Source organism: Rhinoderma darwinii, chromosome 2, assembly GCF_050947455.1.
Source record: "Rhinoderma darwinii isolate aRhiDar2 chromosome 2, aRhiDar2.hap1, whole genome shotgun sequence".
Classification (NCBI taxonomy): domain Eukaryota; kingdom Metazoa; phylum Chordata; class Amphibia; order Anura; family Rhinodermatidae; genus Rhinoderma; species Rhinoderma darwinii.
Genome location: NC_134688.1, coordinates 224,820,365 through 224,836,211, shown reverse-complemented (window position 1 = coordinate 224,836,211; position 15,847 = coordinate 224,820,365). Strand labels below are relative to the sequence as shown.

General features: G+C 37.5%; 1 protein-coding gene across 2 annotated transcripts in view; it reads right to left on the bottom strand.

Annotated features, from left to right (window-relative positions):
• Window positions 1-15,847, bottom strand: part of AUTS2 (activator of transcription and developmental regulator AUTS2) — a 1,220,758-nt gene that overhangs the window by 26,586 nt on the left and 1,178,325 nt on the right. The window contains exons 7-9 of one of the 2 annotated variants that reach the window (XM_075852897.1): window positions 3,561-4,038; window positions 2,747-3,000; window positions 2,335-2,576 (exon numbers count right to left, since the gene is read on the bottom strand). In XM_075852897.1, the coding sequence (XP_075709012.1) occupies window positions 2,335-2,576; window positions 2,747-3,000; window positions 3,561-4,038 (974 nt within the window). The remainder of the gene's footprint in view (window positions 1-2,334; window positions 2,577-2,746; window positions 3,001-3,560; window positions 4,039-15,847) is intronic. The other variant, XM_075852898.1, reaches the window with a different exon arrangement.

The window sequence follows — 15,847 nt, the reverse complement described above, 5'->3', positions numbered from 1 at the left end:
AAAAGTATCTACAACGATCATGATTTTATCACACTGTTTAACAACCAAGAGCACAATCCACGGCCCATGTACAGTGCATTGTGAACAAGAACACTGTTTAACCTTCACCGAATCTATTATCATTTCATCCCGATGCTTTTATGAGATAAATAAAATTTTGTGCTGAATGCTATGCACACAAAGACATTTTTATAGCTGCCTTGTATTTTATTTTTATGATAAAAGATGATCCCTATAAATACATTTCCCTACGATAACATTATAATACTGCAGCGAGACTGCTGCAGTCACCCAAGAGGTGTCTTGTAAGAAAATATAGGATCGTGTTGAAAAATAAGCATCTCTTTTATTACCTGTTTACTGGTGTTTCTCAAGCACAGCCATGTATTTATTTATATATTTCTCTAACAATTTTATTTCTATAGACAGAAATGTTCAAACACCCACAGAGCTTGTTGTCTATTTATGGATGGTACCATAGACCTTGTGAAAGGGATCCCTCACCTAAGGTGTCAGCTGGTAAAATCAGTCATTTTTTTTTAATCATAAACCTTCACTTTACGGAGTCAAAAGTTTCCCAAAATTATTAAATGATGCTCGATTCTTTCAATTAAAACCACTTAAATACCAAAAAGTATTATTCAAATTGTAGGCTGACCATTGGTGACAATAATATATATAAAAAAATGGCTAAATAGAAATCTCTTAGTATATACTTATAATCAGAAATGCTGGCCATACACCTAAGATAGCTGTCGGCTGACAGCTTTCTCCCCTGACCTCCCTCTAAACACACATACTCAGCTCGTCCGAGCTTCATGTTTGTTCCAGTGGGGAGAGGAGGATATGCTACTATCACAAACCTCTGCTTTTCTCCAGGTGAAACAAATATTTCCGCGTATTGAAATCATCCATCCCTCTAGATCTGCTGATGAACATGTTGGAGCCCCCGTAAACATTAGATAGTTGAGAGATCTGTCAAAAACCAGCAGGATAGGCCGACATTGGTCTAATGAGTATGGGCTCCCTGGTAATATAATGTTACAGCTAATGTTATCCATTTAGCTAACATTAATTGTGTCTGCCAGGTGCTGTTCCAAAAGGACCAAAAGCAGAGGCACATTGCAAACCACCATACATTTTTATGGTTTATCAGTTGCTCAAAGTCAAGCTTCAGTCAGGGCAGAACTATAGGTGTTGCAGTGGTTGAAATCACAAATGAGCCCTCGAATTTAGGGAGGCCCAAAAGAGCGTTTTGCCCATATAAGGAGTCTAAAGACCAGTACGATTTTGCATAGAAGCCCAGGAGCTTAAAGTTACGTTTTGTGGGCTCACTTATCAAAAGCATATCCTCTACTTGGTTCATGAAGAAAGACTGAAAACATGATACTATCTGAAGTTTTATATAATATTATTTACTACTTTTCTACATTTAAATGCATAGGTCAGAAACTGGGCAATCTTTATAAAACAAACTAAAAATGAAGTATAGTTCAACTGCTTATGAGACCCAAATAGCTGGAAAATGTAAAGCATCAGATTTCTTTAGCAATAACTTTTCTTGTGATGCACTTGCAGCATAAATCTAGTACAGTCTCCGGTTCAGCATTCAGGAGAGTTTGATAAATGATGCCTATAAACCATGTTGTTTTTATTATCTCCTTATACAACTATAATTTATTCCAAATTATATTATTTATATATAAGCTAGCAATTTACAAGCTTCTACATTTTATGGATTGTTGGCAAGTAACAGTAATAATCAGGCGAAATATTTTATGTATTTTTACACAATTTCCAAAAAGATATATAATAATATGACTGCTTCCATAAACTACTTCACTGGTGAGATACGTTGTTGGTCATTGGACTGCTTATATTGTGAATCACTTAACAGTTTTACAAAAGTGTTGGTTTTAGACTACGGTAAATATTAAACAGGTTAGTATTTTAAGGGTATTTTTTCGAAAATAGTATAAAAATAATTTTCTTAAAATAGGCACTAAAAGGCCGATACAAATTGTGTACGGTATACTTTCTTATTGGCCTGCAGTAACTATCCTGACTGGAAGACATGTTTTATTTTTCTATCTAGAAATATAAACTGCTAGTTTAAATTAAATGTAAACAAAAAACTGCAAAAATTAACAATCAACAATTAAAAGTACAGTATATTGTATACATGTATAATCCAATAGCACCTAACCAATGTTTCGATTATATATCCTGTAATCAAATAAAAGTTAAATATCTATTATACAGATAGCAGAAGACCTTTAATGTATGCAACAACCAGACTAACAATGAATAGAATTGTTTTCTACTTATCCTCACATTTCTGCCTGGGGTACGCACCATGGGCGGTGCTGGAGTCGGCATAATAGCAGTAGGTGGGATGGCGTGCGGGAAAGGTGTGAAGGTGTGCTGGTGCGTGTGCTGATGCGTGTGCTGGTGTTGATGTTGGTGTTGATGGAATTCTGTCCTCAGATATGGTGGCGGCCCTAAAGATGCCCCGCGATCTGCACTTTGCGAAGCCAAAAAGCGTGTGTTCAGCTCTTGTCTAAGAAGGTCTTGCTCTGCAAATAGGGTAAGAAAGATTGTTTGTAATTATTTTAACATCAAATGTGTATATCCAAAATATTCTTCATTCAAATTTAATTTACAATTTGTGCTTAGTTCCAAGGGTTAATTTGTTAAATATTAAACTTGGTTCCAGCTACTTATAGAGGTTAAACTTTATAATTACCTGAGTAAGTGCTGTTAGCTGGATGTCCTGGAACTGGATGGGTCCCTGAAGTCAGTGGAGGTGGAGGAGGTAAAGCAGCAGGTGGGGCAAACATATTTGGGTGGTGCTGGTGAGCAGGAGGTTGGCTGGTTGGTGTAAAGCTATGCAAGGGACTGTGGCTTGGTAAAGATGTGGGGTATGGAGAAGCTGACGGATGATGAGCCAAATGGGATGGTGGCACTTGACTTTTGGCAGGAGTGCTACTTCTGCTGCTGCTGCAGAAATAAAGATAGAAGTTGTAGTAAAATCCCGCCATTATCCCTTCCAATATGTAAACAATTGTTAAATAATTGTAAAAATCGATTACACAACTGCAATAGCTGGAACAAAAGATTGATAGCTGGACATAGATAATGACTTTACTCAAAGTTATTTGGTAAGTTCCAGTACTAGATTATATGTGTTGCCATATTTTGCTTTACGTTATGTGTTAATAATAGTATTATCATCAACACTATTATAGAGTAGGCAATGCTCCATCAATGGTGTGTTATGTCCCATGTGCAACTACTAGTGATATTTAGAATCTATGGCTAGAAGTTTATCATTTTTATATTTGTATAGTTGTGTTGGCTGTAACAGGTGTCCAGATAAAGACATGGACACCCTGCACTTTGTTTCAGTTACTATGCTCATCTGCTCCACTTTTTACCAAAACTAGTTTATTTATTTTTCTATTTTATTTGTTAGGTTCTCAGGGTCTAATTCATTAGAAATCCAATTTATTTCAAATTATGCAAACATAATATGAAAAAGAAAATATCTTTTAACCAACCTTAAACTGTTCACACTTATGCTTCTGCTGTTGTAGTTACACAATGTCTGGGGCAAAGATTGGGATGGAGGTCGTGCTTGCACTACTGGTGGGCTTGGCTGAATAGGCGGTTGAGAGGGTGGCCGAGCCTTTTGTGGCAGCTGCACTTGTGGTTGAGGTGGCAATGGAGTTTCTTGCTCTATTGGAGCACGCGGAAGCTGCAGAGGTTTAGTCTGTGTCTGTGCAGGTGTCCCTGATTGAGAGACCACAATTGGTCCTGGAGAAGACAACAGCAATGGCTGTGGCTCTAATTCAGGTTGAATGGTAGCTATTGATGGTGGTCCTAGTTCCTTGCACACTGAAGTCTCAAACTGCAGCTCAGCACTGCTATCTTGACTCTTCTCTTGACTTCTTTCTAGTCCCGACACTTTTGGTGCAACTGGACCTGAACCATCGTTGCATTTGTTTGTTGTCAGTAAACTGACACCCAGTTCTGTATCTGCAATAAAGAATAAAAAAAACAAATATATATATTGTCACATATGCATTAGTTAATGTGAAAAAATATCTGAAAACCTGAAATTTAGACCAGCCAGTGATAATGAAATTGCTTTGACTGCAGAGAAAATTTTATGCATAAATAATGTAATTTCACTATAAGCTGCAGAGCTTTGGAAATGAGCTCACATCCTTCAACTGAAGATAACCACAGGTGACATATCACATTGCGAACCTCATTACCTATCTAAAACCAGATGTTAACGAGTAAAGCAGAGTTTACAACACATTGCAGAAGAGAGCAGATGTTTTCTTTTTTTATACATTCACAAAAACACCTTAGTACAGTAACTATTCTTATGGGCTGCCCAAATACTGTACTGTTATTGCTAAAATGCACACAAAAATCTCAGCAGATAGACTAGAAACATGTATAAAAACTCTAAATTATTTGTTGTGTATACCCGTAGTAGTAAAATGAGAAAAAATTAACACTGGGCTTCATCAATTAAAACAAGTGCAGGATAAAAGTGAATTTTCATGAATGTGGCCCACTTTACATAAAATAACTCAATGTTCTGCTTAAGGTCCCATGCACACGACAGCAAAAAACCTCCGTTTTTGCGGACCGCAGCTGCGGTCCGCAAAAACGGAGCCATTCACTTTCATTGAACACTGACACCTTTCCGTAGCACTACGGAAGGGTGTCAGTGCCGTAGAAATGTTCCGGGAATTATGGAACATGTCCGTTCTTTCGCATTTTGCGGGACGTGCTCCCATACTTTGTATGGGAGCACAGCCCGAAAATGCGTCTGTCAGTCAGCGGCCGGCCGTGCCCGCAATCGCGGGCCGTGATTGCGGGCACGGTCGTGTGCATGGGGCCTTAAACATAAGGAAAGAGCTACTTATAATGGCGCTTCATTTACCAGTCTAAAACCATAATACGTGAAGGTAAGATGAATCAAATTTATTAAGTGGCGTACACCGATTAATAAATGTGGTGCCTCTTTAGATGTCCGTGCGCCAGCAATTGAAATGGTAGGAGCAGGAGAAGATTTGCACCAAGTTTATGCTAATTTTTGGTGTAAATTATTGTAAAAATGATGTGCCAATGTAGCCCTATCCCAAATAGTATCTCTTACTATTTCCTCATAGGTTGTAAACTCTTCTGAGCAGGGTCCTCACTCCTCTTGTATCTCTTACTATTTCCTCATAGGTTGTAAACTCTTCTGAGCAGGGTCCTCACTCCTCTTGTATCTCTTACTATTTCCTCATAGAGTGTAAGCTCTTGTGAGCAGGGTCCTCACTCCTCTTGTATCTCTTACTATTCCCTCATAGATTGTAAGCTCTTGTGATCAGGGTCCTCGCTCATCTTGTATCTCTTACTATTTCCTCATAGATTGTAAGCTCTTGTGAGCAGGGTCCCCACTCCTCTTGTATCTCTTACTATTTCCTCATAGATTGTAAGCTCTTGTGAGCAGGGTCCTTACTCCTCTTGTATCTCTTACTATTTCCTCATAGATTGTAAGCTCTTGTGATCAGGGTCCTCACTCCTCTTGTATCTCTTACTATTTCCTCATAGATTGTAAGCTCTTGTGAGCGGGGTCCTCACTCCTCTTGTTTCTCTTACTATTTCCTCATAGATTGTAAACTATTGTGAGTAGGGACCTCACTCCTCTTGTATCTCTTACTATATCCTCATAGATTGTAAGCTCTTGTGAGAAGGGTCCTCACTCCTCTTGTATCTCTTACTATTTCCTCATAGAGTGTAAGCTCTTGTGAGCAGGGTCCTCACTCCTCTTGTATCTCTTACTATTTCCTCATAGATTGTAAGCTCTTGTGAGCAGGGTCCTCACTCCTCTTGTATCTCTTACTATTTCCTCATAGATTGTAAGCTCTTGTGAGCAGGGTCCTCACTCCTCCTGTATCTCTTACTATTCCCTAATAGATTGTAAGCTCTAGTGAGCGGGGTCCTCACTCCTCTTGTATCTCTTACTATTTCCTCATAGATTGTAAGCTCTTGTGAGCAGGGTCCTCACTCCTCTTGTATCTCTTACTATTTCCTCATAGATTGTAAGCTCTTGTGAGCAGGGCCCTCACTCCTCTTGTATCTCTTACTATTTCCTCATAGATTGTAAGCTCTTGTGAGCAGGGTCCTCACTCCTCTTGTATCTCTTACTATTTCCTCATAGATTGTAAGCTCTTGTGAGCAGGGCCCTCACTCCTCTTGTATCTCTTACTATTTCCTCATAGATTGTAAGCTCTTGTGAGCAGGGTCCTCACTCCTCTTGTATCTCTTACTATTTCCTCATAGATTGTAAGCTCTTGTGAGCAGGGTCCTCACTCCTCTTGTATCTCTTACTATTTCCTCATAGATTGTAAGCTCTTGTGAGCAGGGTCCTCACTCCTCTTGTATCTCTTAATATTTCCTCATAGATTGTAAGCTCTTGTGAGCAGGGTTCTCACTCCTCTTGTATCTCTTACTATTTCCTCATAGATTGTAAGCTCTTGTGAGCAGGGTCCTCACTCCTCTTGTATCTCTTACTATTTCCTCATAGATTGTAAACTCTTGTGAGCAGGGTTCTCACTCCTCTTGTATCTCTTACTATTTCCTCATAGATTGTAAGCTCTTGTGAGCAGGGTCCTCACTCCTCTTGTGTCTCTTACTATTTCCTCATAGATTGTAAGCTCTTGTGAACAGGGTCCTCACTCTTCCTGTATTTCTTACTATTTCCTCATAGATTGTAAGCTCTTGTGAGCAGAGACCTCACTCCTCTTGAATCTCTTACTATTTCCTCATATATTGTAAGCTCTTGTGAGCAGGGTCCTCACTCCTCTTGTATCTCTTACTATTTCCTCATAGATTGTAAGCTCTTGTGAGCAGGGTCCTCACTCCTCTTGTATCTCTTACTATATCCTCATAGAATGTAAGCTCTTGTGAGCAGGGTCCTCTCTCCTCTTGTATCTCTTACTATTTCCTCATAGATTGTAAGCTCTTGTGAGCAGGGTCCTCACTCCCCTTGTATCTCTTACTATTTCCTCATAGATTGTAAGCTCTTGTGAGCAGGGTCCTCACTTCTCTTGTATCTCTTACTATTTCCTCATAGATTGTAAGCTCTTGTGAGCAGGGTCCTCACTCCTCTTGTATCTCTTACTATTTCCTCATAGATTGTAAGCTCTTGTGAGCAGGGTCCTCTCTCCTCTTGTATCTCTTACTATTTCCTCATAGATTGTAAGCTCTTGTGAGCAGGGTCCTCACTCCTCTTGTTTCTCTTACTATTTCCTCATAGATTGTAAGCTCTTGTGAGCAGGGTCCTCACTCCTCTTGTTTCTCTTACTATTTCCTCATAGATTGTAAGCTCTTGTGAGCAGGGTCCTCACCCCTCTTGTATCTCTTACTATTTCCTCATAGATTGTAAGCTCTTGTGAGCAGGGTCCTCACTCCTCTTGTATCTCTTACTATTTCCTCATAGATTGTAAGCTCTTGTGAGCAGGGTCCTCACTCCTCTTGTATCTCTTAATATTTCCTCATAGATTGTAAGCTCTTGTGAGCAGGATCCTCACTCCTCTTGTATCTCTTACTATTTCCTCATAGATTGTAAGCTCTTGTGAGCAGGGTCCTCACTCCTCTTATATCTCTTAATATTTCCTCATAGATTGTAAGCTCTTGTGAGCGGGGTCCTCATTCCTTGTTTGAATTCTATATTAGTTTTATCACTATGTAATGTCTGACATTGCCTGTACATTGTTCCTCTGAATTGTAAGGTGCTGCAGAATATGTTGGCGCTATATAAAGATTATTGTTAATAACCAATACAACAACCAAACAAAGGGAATACAATCGTAATTGAATAGTACGTATGCATATCTTGAAATTTAGTCAACATTAGTGGTAGATTTCTCAAACATATTTGGCTTCTAGGCAAACCTGATGAGTTTCATCAAAGGGGCTTTTATTTTACATAGTTTACATCCAATAATAACAAAATAACAGATTATGTTTTTTACTTTCTTAGATCATTTAATTGAATAGTCTATTCACTAAATAAAAATGTTTATTAAGCATAATTTTAAAAAATATATGATGATTTTATTTATTGGAACTGTCCAGTTCCCAGTCAATCTGTGCTACTCCCTTCTCCCATAGGGTAAAGTGGACAAAAGCCTATAGCAACATTTTATTTAATCAATATCAGGGTGAATACAACTATTCAGCCCCGACATCATATCTAAACTGACTGTTCCACCAGTCTTATAACTGAGGCTTTAAATATATTTTTTTGGGAGTTGGATACGCATTTCATTAATGTAAAGGAGGCCAAATGGTAAGAAACATGTATTGTGATTTATATTACAGGACCCAATTTGCATAAATTTAAAATATAAAGTTTGGTAAATGACAAATATTATCAGGTATGTTGAAACATCAAGGGGTTCATAAACAGAAATGAGTGCAGGCCAGTTTCAGAAATGTTCCCTTTGACCAGGGACAGCTACTGACAAGATAAAGGCCGCTGTTTATGGTAACCTAATTTTCTGCTATACAATAAAGACACAGGTTCATTTGACCTGCTGCAGGTTTATAGTGAACGGCATCGTTTTAGGCATATGGACTATCATGCTCAATCCATGTAACCCTGGTTTCTAGCGTATCCTCAAAGTATGGCTGACATACTAAGTGCCAATGTACACTAGGCGTACAAATCAAAACAATTATGTTGGATATATTCCTCAGTCTGAGACCCCTTGTGAAAATGAGACATGAGCAACAATAAAAGTTTTATGATCTGTTGGCATCGAGTTGCATTGTGAAGAGAATAGGTGTAAATATTATATCAAAATGCAAACTGTACATACAAATAAGTGAAAACCACATTCAAAGCAAATAAAAGTAAACTTCTTACAACTGAGTGTGTTTGTGTCACTTTTAATTTCACTTGAAATTTATAACAGATTATTCTCTGCCTTCTGGCTCATTTTAAAGTTTGCAAATACAGTTTATAGAGGGAAAGGAGGGGGTGTAGCGGGATTTCATGGCTCTGGTGCTGCCTTCCTTCAGAGCTCTGAAAATCCATCATTAGGAGATAACACAAAAGGGGATCTTACTTGGAACAACTAAAACTTGCTATATCAACATCACCCAAGGGTAAAAATTGTCACTTTCTGCTGCTGTCATGTAAATATAGCTACTGCAGCACATATCATTAAGTCACACACCATAAAGGGATCATCAAATAAAAAAAGCCCAACAAACCAAGTATATTTAGTTGCGAGAGACAGAAAATAGCAGTGTTATATAGGCACAAAACAAAACCTTTCCATCAAATAACTGGAAATATTAAGAGGCAGTCAAAAACCTAATATGAGCAGAAGCCGTTGTGTTCCCAAAGCTCCTTTCTCACAATCCCAAAAGATACGTTCTAAATCTGCTTACACAGGTAAAGAATAATGAAATACATATCCTAGCTTTAATTAGGACTCCAGGGCTTTCCGAGTGAATGTAGTCTATGCATAAGTGGAGTCTCCTGGGATTTAATTTGTCAGTTTTTCTAATCTCCATAAAAAGAAAATATGGTAATGATAAGCCCGCTTGAAAAAAAATAGTGATTCCCCCCTCCCCAACGACATAATCTTCTGTCGTTATGCAACAACAATGTGCGTCTTCACATCTATGTATTGAGGAGCGCCTATGTGCTGGATTGACAGAACATGCAATTATCTTTCCAGTAAGAGCTCACGTGTGAAGTGTATGTATAACATCAAGGCTTGCCTACGCTACTCCTAACAGTAATTGAGTTATTCTACCTTCACGTTTCCAGTGCTAGCTGTAAATACTATTGTTGCCTTGTTGTACATCGTAAGAACAATAGCAAAGGTTGGGTCAAATTCAAAGTCAAAACACAAACACAGAAACAATAAAAAATGAAAATATTAACAAATGTATAAAATTGCATAATAAACTAGCTGCTATTTAATACAACATTTTGTTGGGGAAATATAGCCAGTATGTCAACAAGTCTCTTTAAGGTGTTTATTCAACCTTTCATTACCATTTTACTGTTTCTTCACAAGAAGTTCCGAAAATTATTTTGTAAGCCCTGAGTTACAGCCGATATTACTACTCAGCGATGCATCACATCTAGTTGCCATTGGAAACAGTCGACAATCTTGTAGACAGAAAAATTAGCTACTATAATGAAATGCAAGGGCTATTTTTTTTTCTACATTTCACTGTACAGTGCCTGGTGTACAAACATACTTTCTAAACTGAAAATCAACAGTGCTAGCTCTGTGCAGACATTCAGCCGGAAAGGAGTGCAGAGAGACTTCACATTCAATTGTGAATGAGGCTCTGGACTATAATCCAAGCTGTATTTTAGGACGAGTAAGTAATAAATTAGTCTCCTCAGGATAAAGTGAAAGTCTTAATGTACAATAATCTTGAAGATCTCCCGGATGGATGTCATGCAGAGATATTCGATCAAAGCAAAACTTGCGGCTTCAATTATGCCAATGAATAGCCTCAAAAGTGGCAAACAATCACCAAGGCTAAGAAGCCTCCACCATGACTCCTGATCTTCATGATTCACTACAGGGCAGTGTGTCACATGAACCCTCTCCTTTCCCTTTAATGGCAGAAAAGACTCACAGAGGTGAGCCACCATATATGCTTACATGTGTGACAAACTTCTAAATTGACAGTTGGACACACAGTTTAGCAATAAAATAATGTAAACCTGTCTGTGCCTTTTACATTATCATGGATACGGTGACGCGTTCACTAGTCATTTTTACACATTTCTATAAGTCACCCGCATATGAATTCATTTTTGGTTGTTACTTGTTGAGCGAAAATCATTCAATGCCAGATAAAAAGCGATCACTGATTTTTTTGCTCAATCGTATAGGAATTGTGAATACGTTAGTTAGAAAATCAATAGTGCAACGCTGGAAAAAGCCTCTGAGTGTTTATGTGGGTTCTACTAGAAAGGCTGTGAATCCCGTTCATTTTTGCACATTTTCTGTTATTTCTTAAACTATCCATTTAACAACTATAATTTGCTGTCAGCTGTGCAATTCATAAGCACTTTGTTTTGAGCAGTAACTGTACTGTAAGTGTTTATTAAAGCAGACTTCTTATTAAATAGGCTGGCAGCGTTCCCAACATTCAGGCTCAAGGCACAGAAATTAATACGCTGACATTTAATGTTAATAAAGGGTCGGAACAATATGCGCCTCTTCAAACTCCTTGTTCATTTGGAATTTAATTTACAGAGAAAATGTGCTCCTCCGGATCAGCTGTGTTGGTAAACATGCATTAAAATTGACAGTCATATAGCCTCGAATCATTTAATAAACTTTTAACCACTGATAATATGTGACAGCATGGATGTTTCAAAAATAACCTTTCTATGAAGCTTCAAAGCGGGTGGTTCAGCTGGCTTTCAGCTAATGTCAGTGGGCAATACAAGAAGGATAAGTGTTCAAAGTCATAGAATGTAAAGAACTGAACCAAACATCATTAAGAATCTAATACCCAAAATGGGGAGCTTTAGTGTAGTAGCTCAGGTTACCTAGCAACCACTTGCCTTCCTCTCCTGGTGACCACCTTTTGCTATATATCTAACTACAAGAGCTGAAGGGGTAACAGGAAGTACTATTTGCCATTCAAATACCATAATGTGGCTACTTGAGCACCACTGGACTCAAAATAAACAAAGATGGGGACCTATTTCAGAGTCTATGATATTCTAATATTTTTTTACAGGGTCGGACATATCATATGTGAAGCCTGTGCAACTGTAGAGGGGCTCTATAGGTAAGAGGGTCTACCATCTTTATAACAAAATATTACAGTATGTACTAGTTTGCATGCGAGGGATGTCCCGAATTGTTCCCATGACTTTCTTATGGTTTGTAGTCCACCAAAGAATCTGGTGAGGGATTTGCTCTAGAGATATAAGGTTCTGGATTGACAATGATCACTTTACTCTTTGCCAGTTGGCTGTTGGAGAGCAGGGAGCCCACATACAGTTCTCCACAGTGGCCCTCTGCTATCTATGTAAGTATCTGATTTTGTAAAGTACTGTACAGACAAGGGAATGTAGTACAGTCTGCGGTTAATATCCATCTAATTTTATTTAATGCACACCCAGTATAAGAAAGACAAAATAAAAAAATAAATACAAATATAAGGGATCTATTAACAATTAAATGTACAAGTTGATCTTTAGGGCTAGAGAAGGCAAAAATGTTTACAAAACATAAAATGTATAGTAAGAATCATCACTAAAATGACTATATTCTTGCTTTAGGTAAAAATTGTTAATCATAGCAAGATGAAAACCTCACATTATCCAACATAACACTTTCATCTTCAGAATTACTTGAATCCATAGATAATCCACATAGTGAGTGCACTTCAATGGACTTGGTTAACATTAGGTTACAGCACTTTTTGCAGACAGAATTTACTTTAGAATGATGGATAAGGTCAAAGGGAATTACATCTATTTAGATATTATTATACAGATTTGCTGCTTAGTCTGAGTAGGAAAGGAATACAAAGTAAATGTCAACGAAAATTAGACCTGTCAATAAAATGTTTATTTCCACTTACAAAGTCAGCCCACACAATTGCTAAAGAAAATTATTCATGTCTAGACCTATTCCATTCGACAGGGCTCCAACATCTGCCGTCAGTCTATCTTACTTTCTTCCTTTGGAAAGAACAATATCCTTTCTGTTTCATTTTGAAATTTAATTAAAAGTAATGCAAAGCTGGAATTTCAATTTCTAATTCTTTGCAGTTACACAAACTAAAAAAATAAATAAAATTAGCCAAACTGTGTTTATTCAAGTCACATTAATTTCCACTTTTTGTAAAGCAAGAACGTGGGGCTTGGCGCAGCTAAAGGAAATTTTATTACAGACTTGACATGGTGTATAAATACTAATTACAATCATCTTGAAATTCCCAGATTGGGTCTTATTTTTCTAATAGGGAGGGATTTTCTTTAAAGGGCCATAGTTTGGTTAAAGACACGGGTACAAAATGTGTATAAAAATAGAACCTTGGCTGTACAATCTCTACCACACTTAGTAGCCCAAATTACCTGTTTGGGACCCTATATTAGCTAGAGTAAAGGCCCTTTTACAGTAGGCGATAAGCGGCCGATGCAGTGAGTGCAGATCAACGAGACATCATTGATCGGCACTCGTTTGCTACTGTCACACAGAACTATGGATGTGGACGAGCGGTTGTTACTCCGATCGCTCGTCCCTTTTCATTATTATCATGTCGGCAGCGCAACTCCCTGTTTACACTATTTCACTTTTTTTAAACGATACGACCATCAGATGATCAAACGTTTGCTCGGTCATCCGCTGATCGTTCCCCTGTTTACACAGGGCAATTATCGGCAACGAACGTTATATGAACATTCGTCTGCCCGATAAACCTGCTTAAGGAACCACTCAAAAGAGCAGATCCCACTCTGGAGTAGTGAATTACATGGTTGACTATTCATCTGTATAGGTGCTATGTAAACGTCCCCTGTGGCTGGTTGTTTCAGATTCCATGCCCATGATGTTCAGCTGATCAGCAGCAGTTTTACTTACAAAATCAGCTGTCCTGATAGGATGACCATTCTAATAATTTTAGGGTCGCCATGCCAACGTTTTTACAACGATTCCGGTCTTATTATTAGTAAATTTTGGCTTATAAGTATAATTGTATACATAACTTCCAACCCTTGAGGTATTTATAAATAGATTCAATAAGGATCCATAAAAAAACAAAACAAAACAACCCAAAAAATAATTTTCTATTCTTTGTTACTTTCTGAGTGAATGTAAGTGATGATTTGCGTGTCACAAAATAAAGATCAATGTGGGAGACACTTGAAGAAGAGTTTCTTGGTCTTGGTATAAATCATACAATAAAAGGTTACAAAGCCGGTAGAATGCCAATGGATTATACGCCATGACATAACTTTTTCATCGGAGATTACTGCTCAACTTCATATAAAATTACCCTTAAATAGAAATTGCATCTGTGCTTCAACTATCATGATAGTGATGCAATGAATTACATAGATCATTAGATCATTACAATTATCATTATATCATGATACTCCCTAGGTCAATTACTTAGCAAAATATTGCAACATTCTGTAAATGTTTTGGTGAAGGACAATTTTTTTTAGTACTGAAACTTAGCAACCTAATTTTAACCTAATTTGTGGCATAAATATACTCAACATTCTCACGTTCAATTTAATGCTCCAGATATTAAGTAATTTTACCATTTATAATATTCCAGGATTTTCCACTTCAGCTCTAAAATAAACATTTTACTAGGTAAACATGCAATTTGCTTTTTACCTCTCATTTGCATTTCCTCTTCCTTTGCAAATGTAATCGTTAGCAATTTTCCTGAATTTGCATCCTCATTTAAACAAACAAACAAAACTGTCAAACTAAGTGTCAAACTTAGATCAGTATCTTAACACAAGGCCAGGCTAGGTTTGTATAACCAAATACCAGAGTAGGTCAGTCAATACTCATGTAACCTTATTTGAACTCATCAACATGTTTTTCATTAGGATAAACATTAGGTTCCTTCCTGTTCCCTACAGGTAAACCACAAAATTGTCAAAGTATTGACATAAGCATATTAATATACGTTTTGAGAGTCAATAGAAACAGAAAGTACAATTTTTTTTATTGAGGGTATTAAGAATAATTTAATTTTTGTTTTGTTAAGAAATTATCGTAAATCTATCTGCTTTCAATAAAATAGTGACATAGATAAATACTGAGTTTTGGGTAAAAATTTAATCAGAATTTTTTCAAATTACCCTAGAAAGACATCTGGGTGTCAGAAATGTATGCAAGACTTCGGTGAATTAGAGAGGGTGCAAAAAATGAACTTTGAGTTAAAGGCTAACTAAACGTTCAACAAACTTCTGACACGTCATAGTGACATGTCAGAAGTTTTGATTGGTGGGGGTCCGAGCACTGGGAGCCCGACCAATCGCTAAAATGAAGCAGCAGAAGTTCTCATGTGAGCGCTCAGCCGCTTAGTTTCTGTTCAGTAGAAAGTCTATGAGCCCGTACTCCACTACATCGGCTTTCTTGAAAAGCCAAACAGAAACTATGCTGCTGAACGCTCACACGAGTACTTCTGCCGCTTCATCTTAGCGATTGGTGGGGGTCTCAGTGCTCAGACCCCCACCAATTAAAACTTCTGACGTGTCACTATGACATGTCCGAAGTTTGTTGAACGTTTAGTTACCCTTTAATTCAAAATGGCGACAGAGGAAAACTAGGGCTAAAATGATAAAGTACTATGTGAATTATGCATTTTTAATTGAACTATTGTATTTTTTTAAATGATTTTGCTAGCGAGCAGAAAAACCATATCAATTCAGGTCTGGTATATTATGAGACTGGTGTACAGCAATATAAACTTCCTGTTAGGGCACATTAAAGTGATGTCACTGGACGAAAATTTAGATATAATGTTGCTAACTTGAATGTATGCATATATGGATGCTTTGTTTTTTAAAAGGTGGAAAAAATCGGTTTATTCAATGACATCGAAAAGCAAAAGTGGCTGAATTTGTGCATTATTTTAGTGATAAGCCATAAGAGTTAAATTTCAATTAATTCAATGTGGCAAAGCTGTACGTAGTTAGATTTTATTGTGCTATATCGAGCATGCAAATTTAACACAGGACACACATTATTTTAGTCACTTCTGTATACCGATTTTACTTCTGGCAGACAATTCTAAATACATTTTT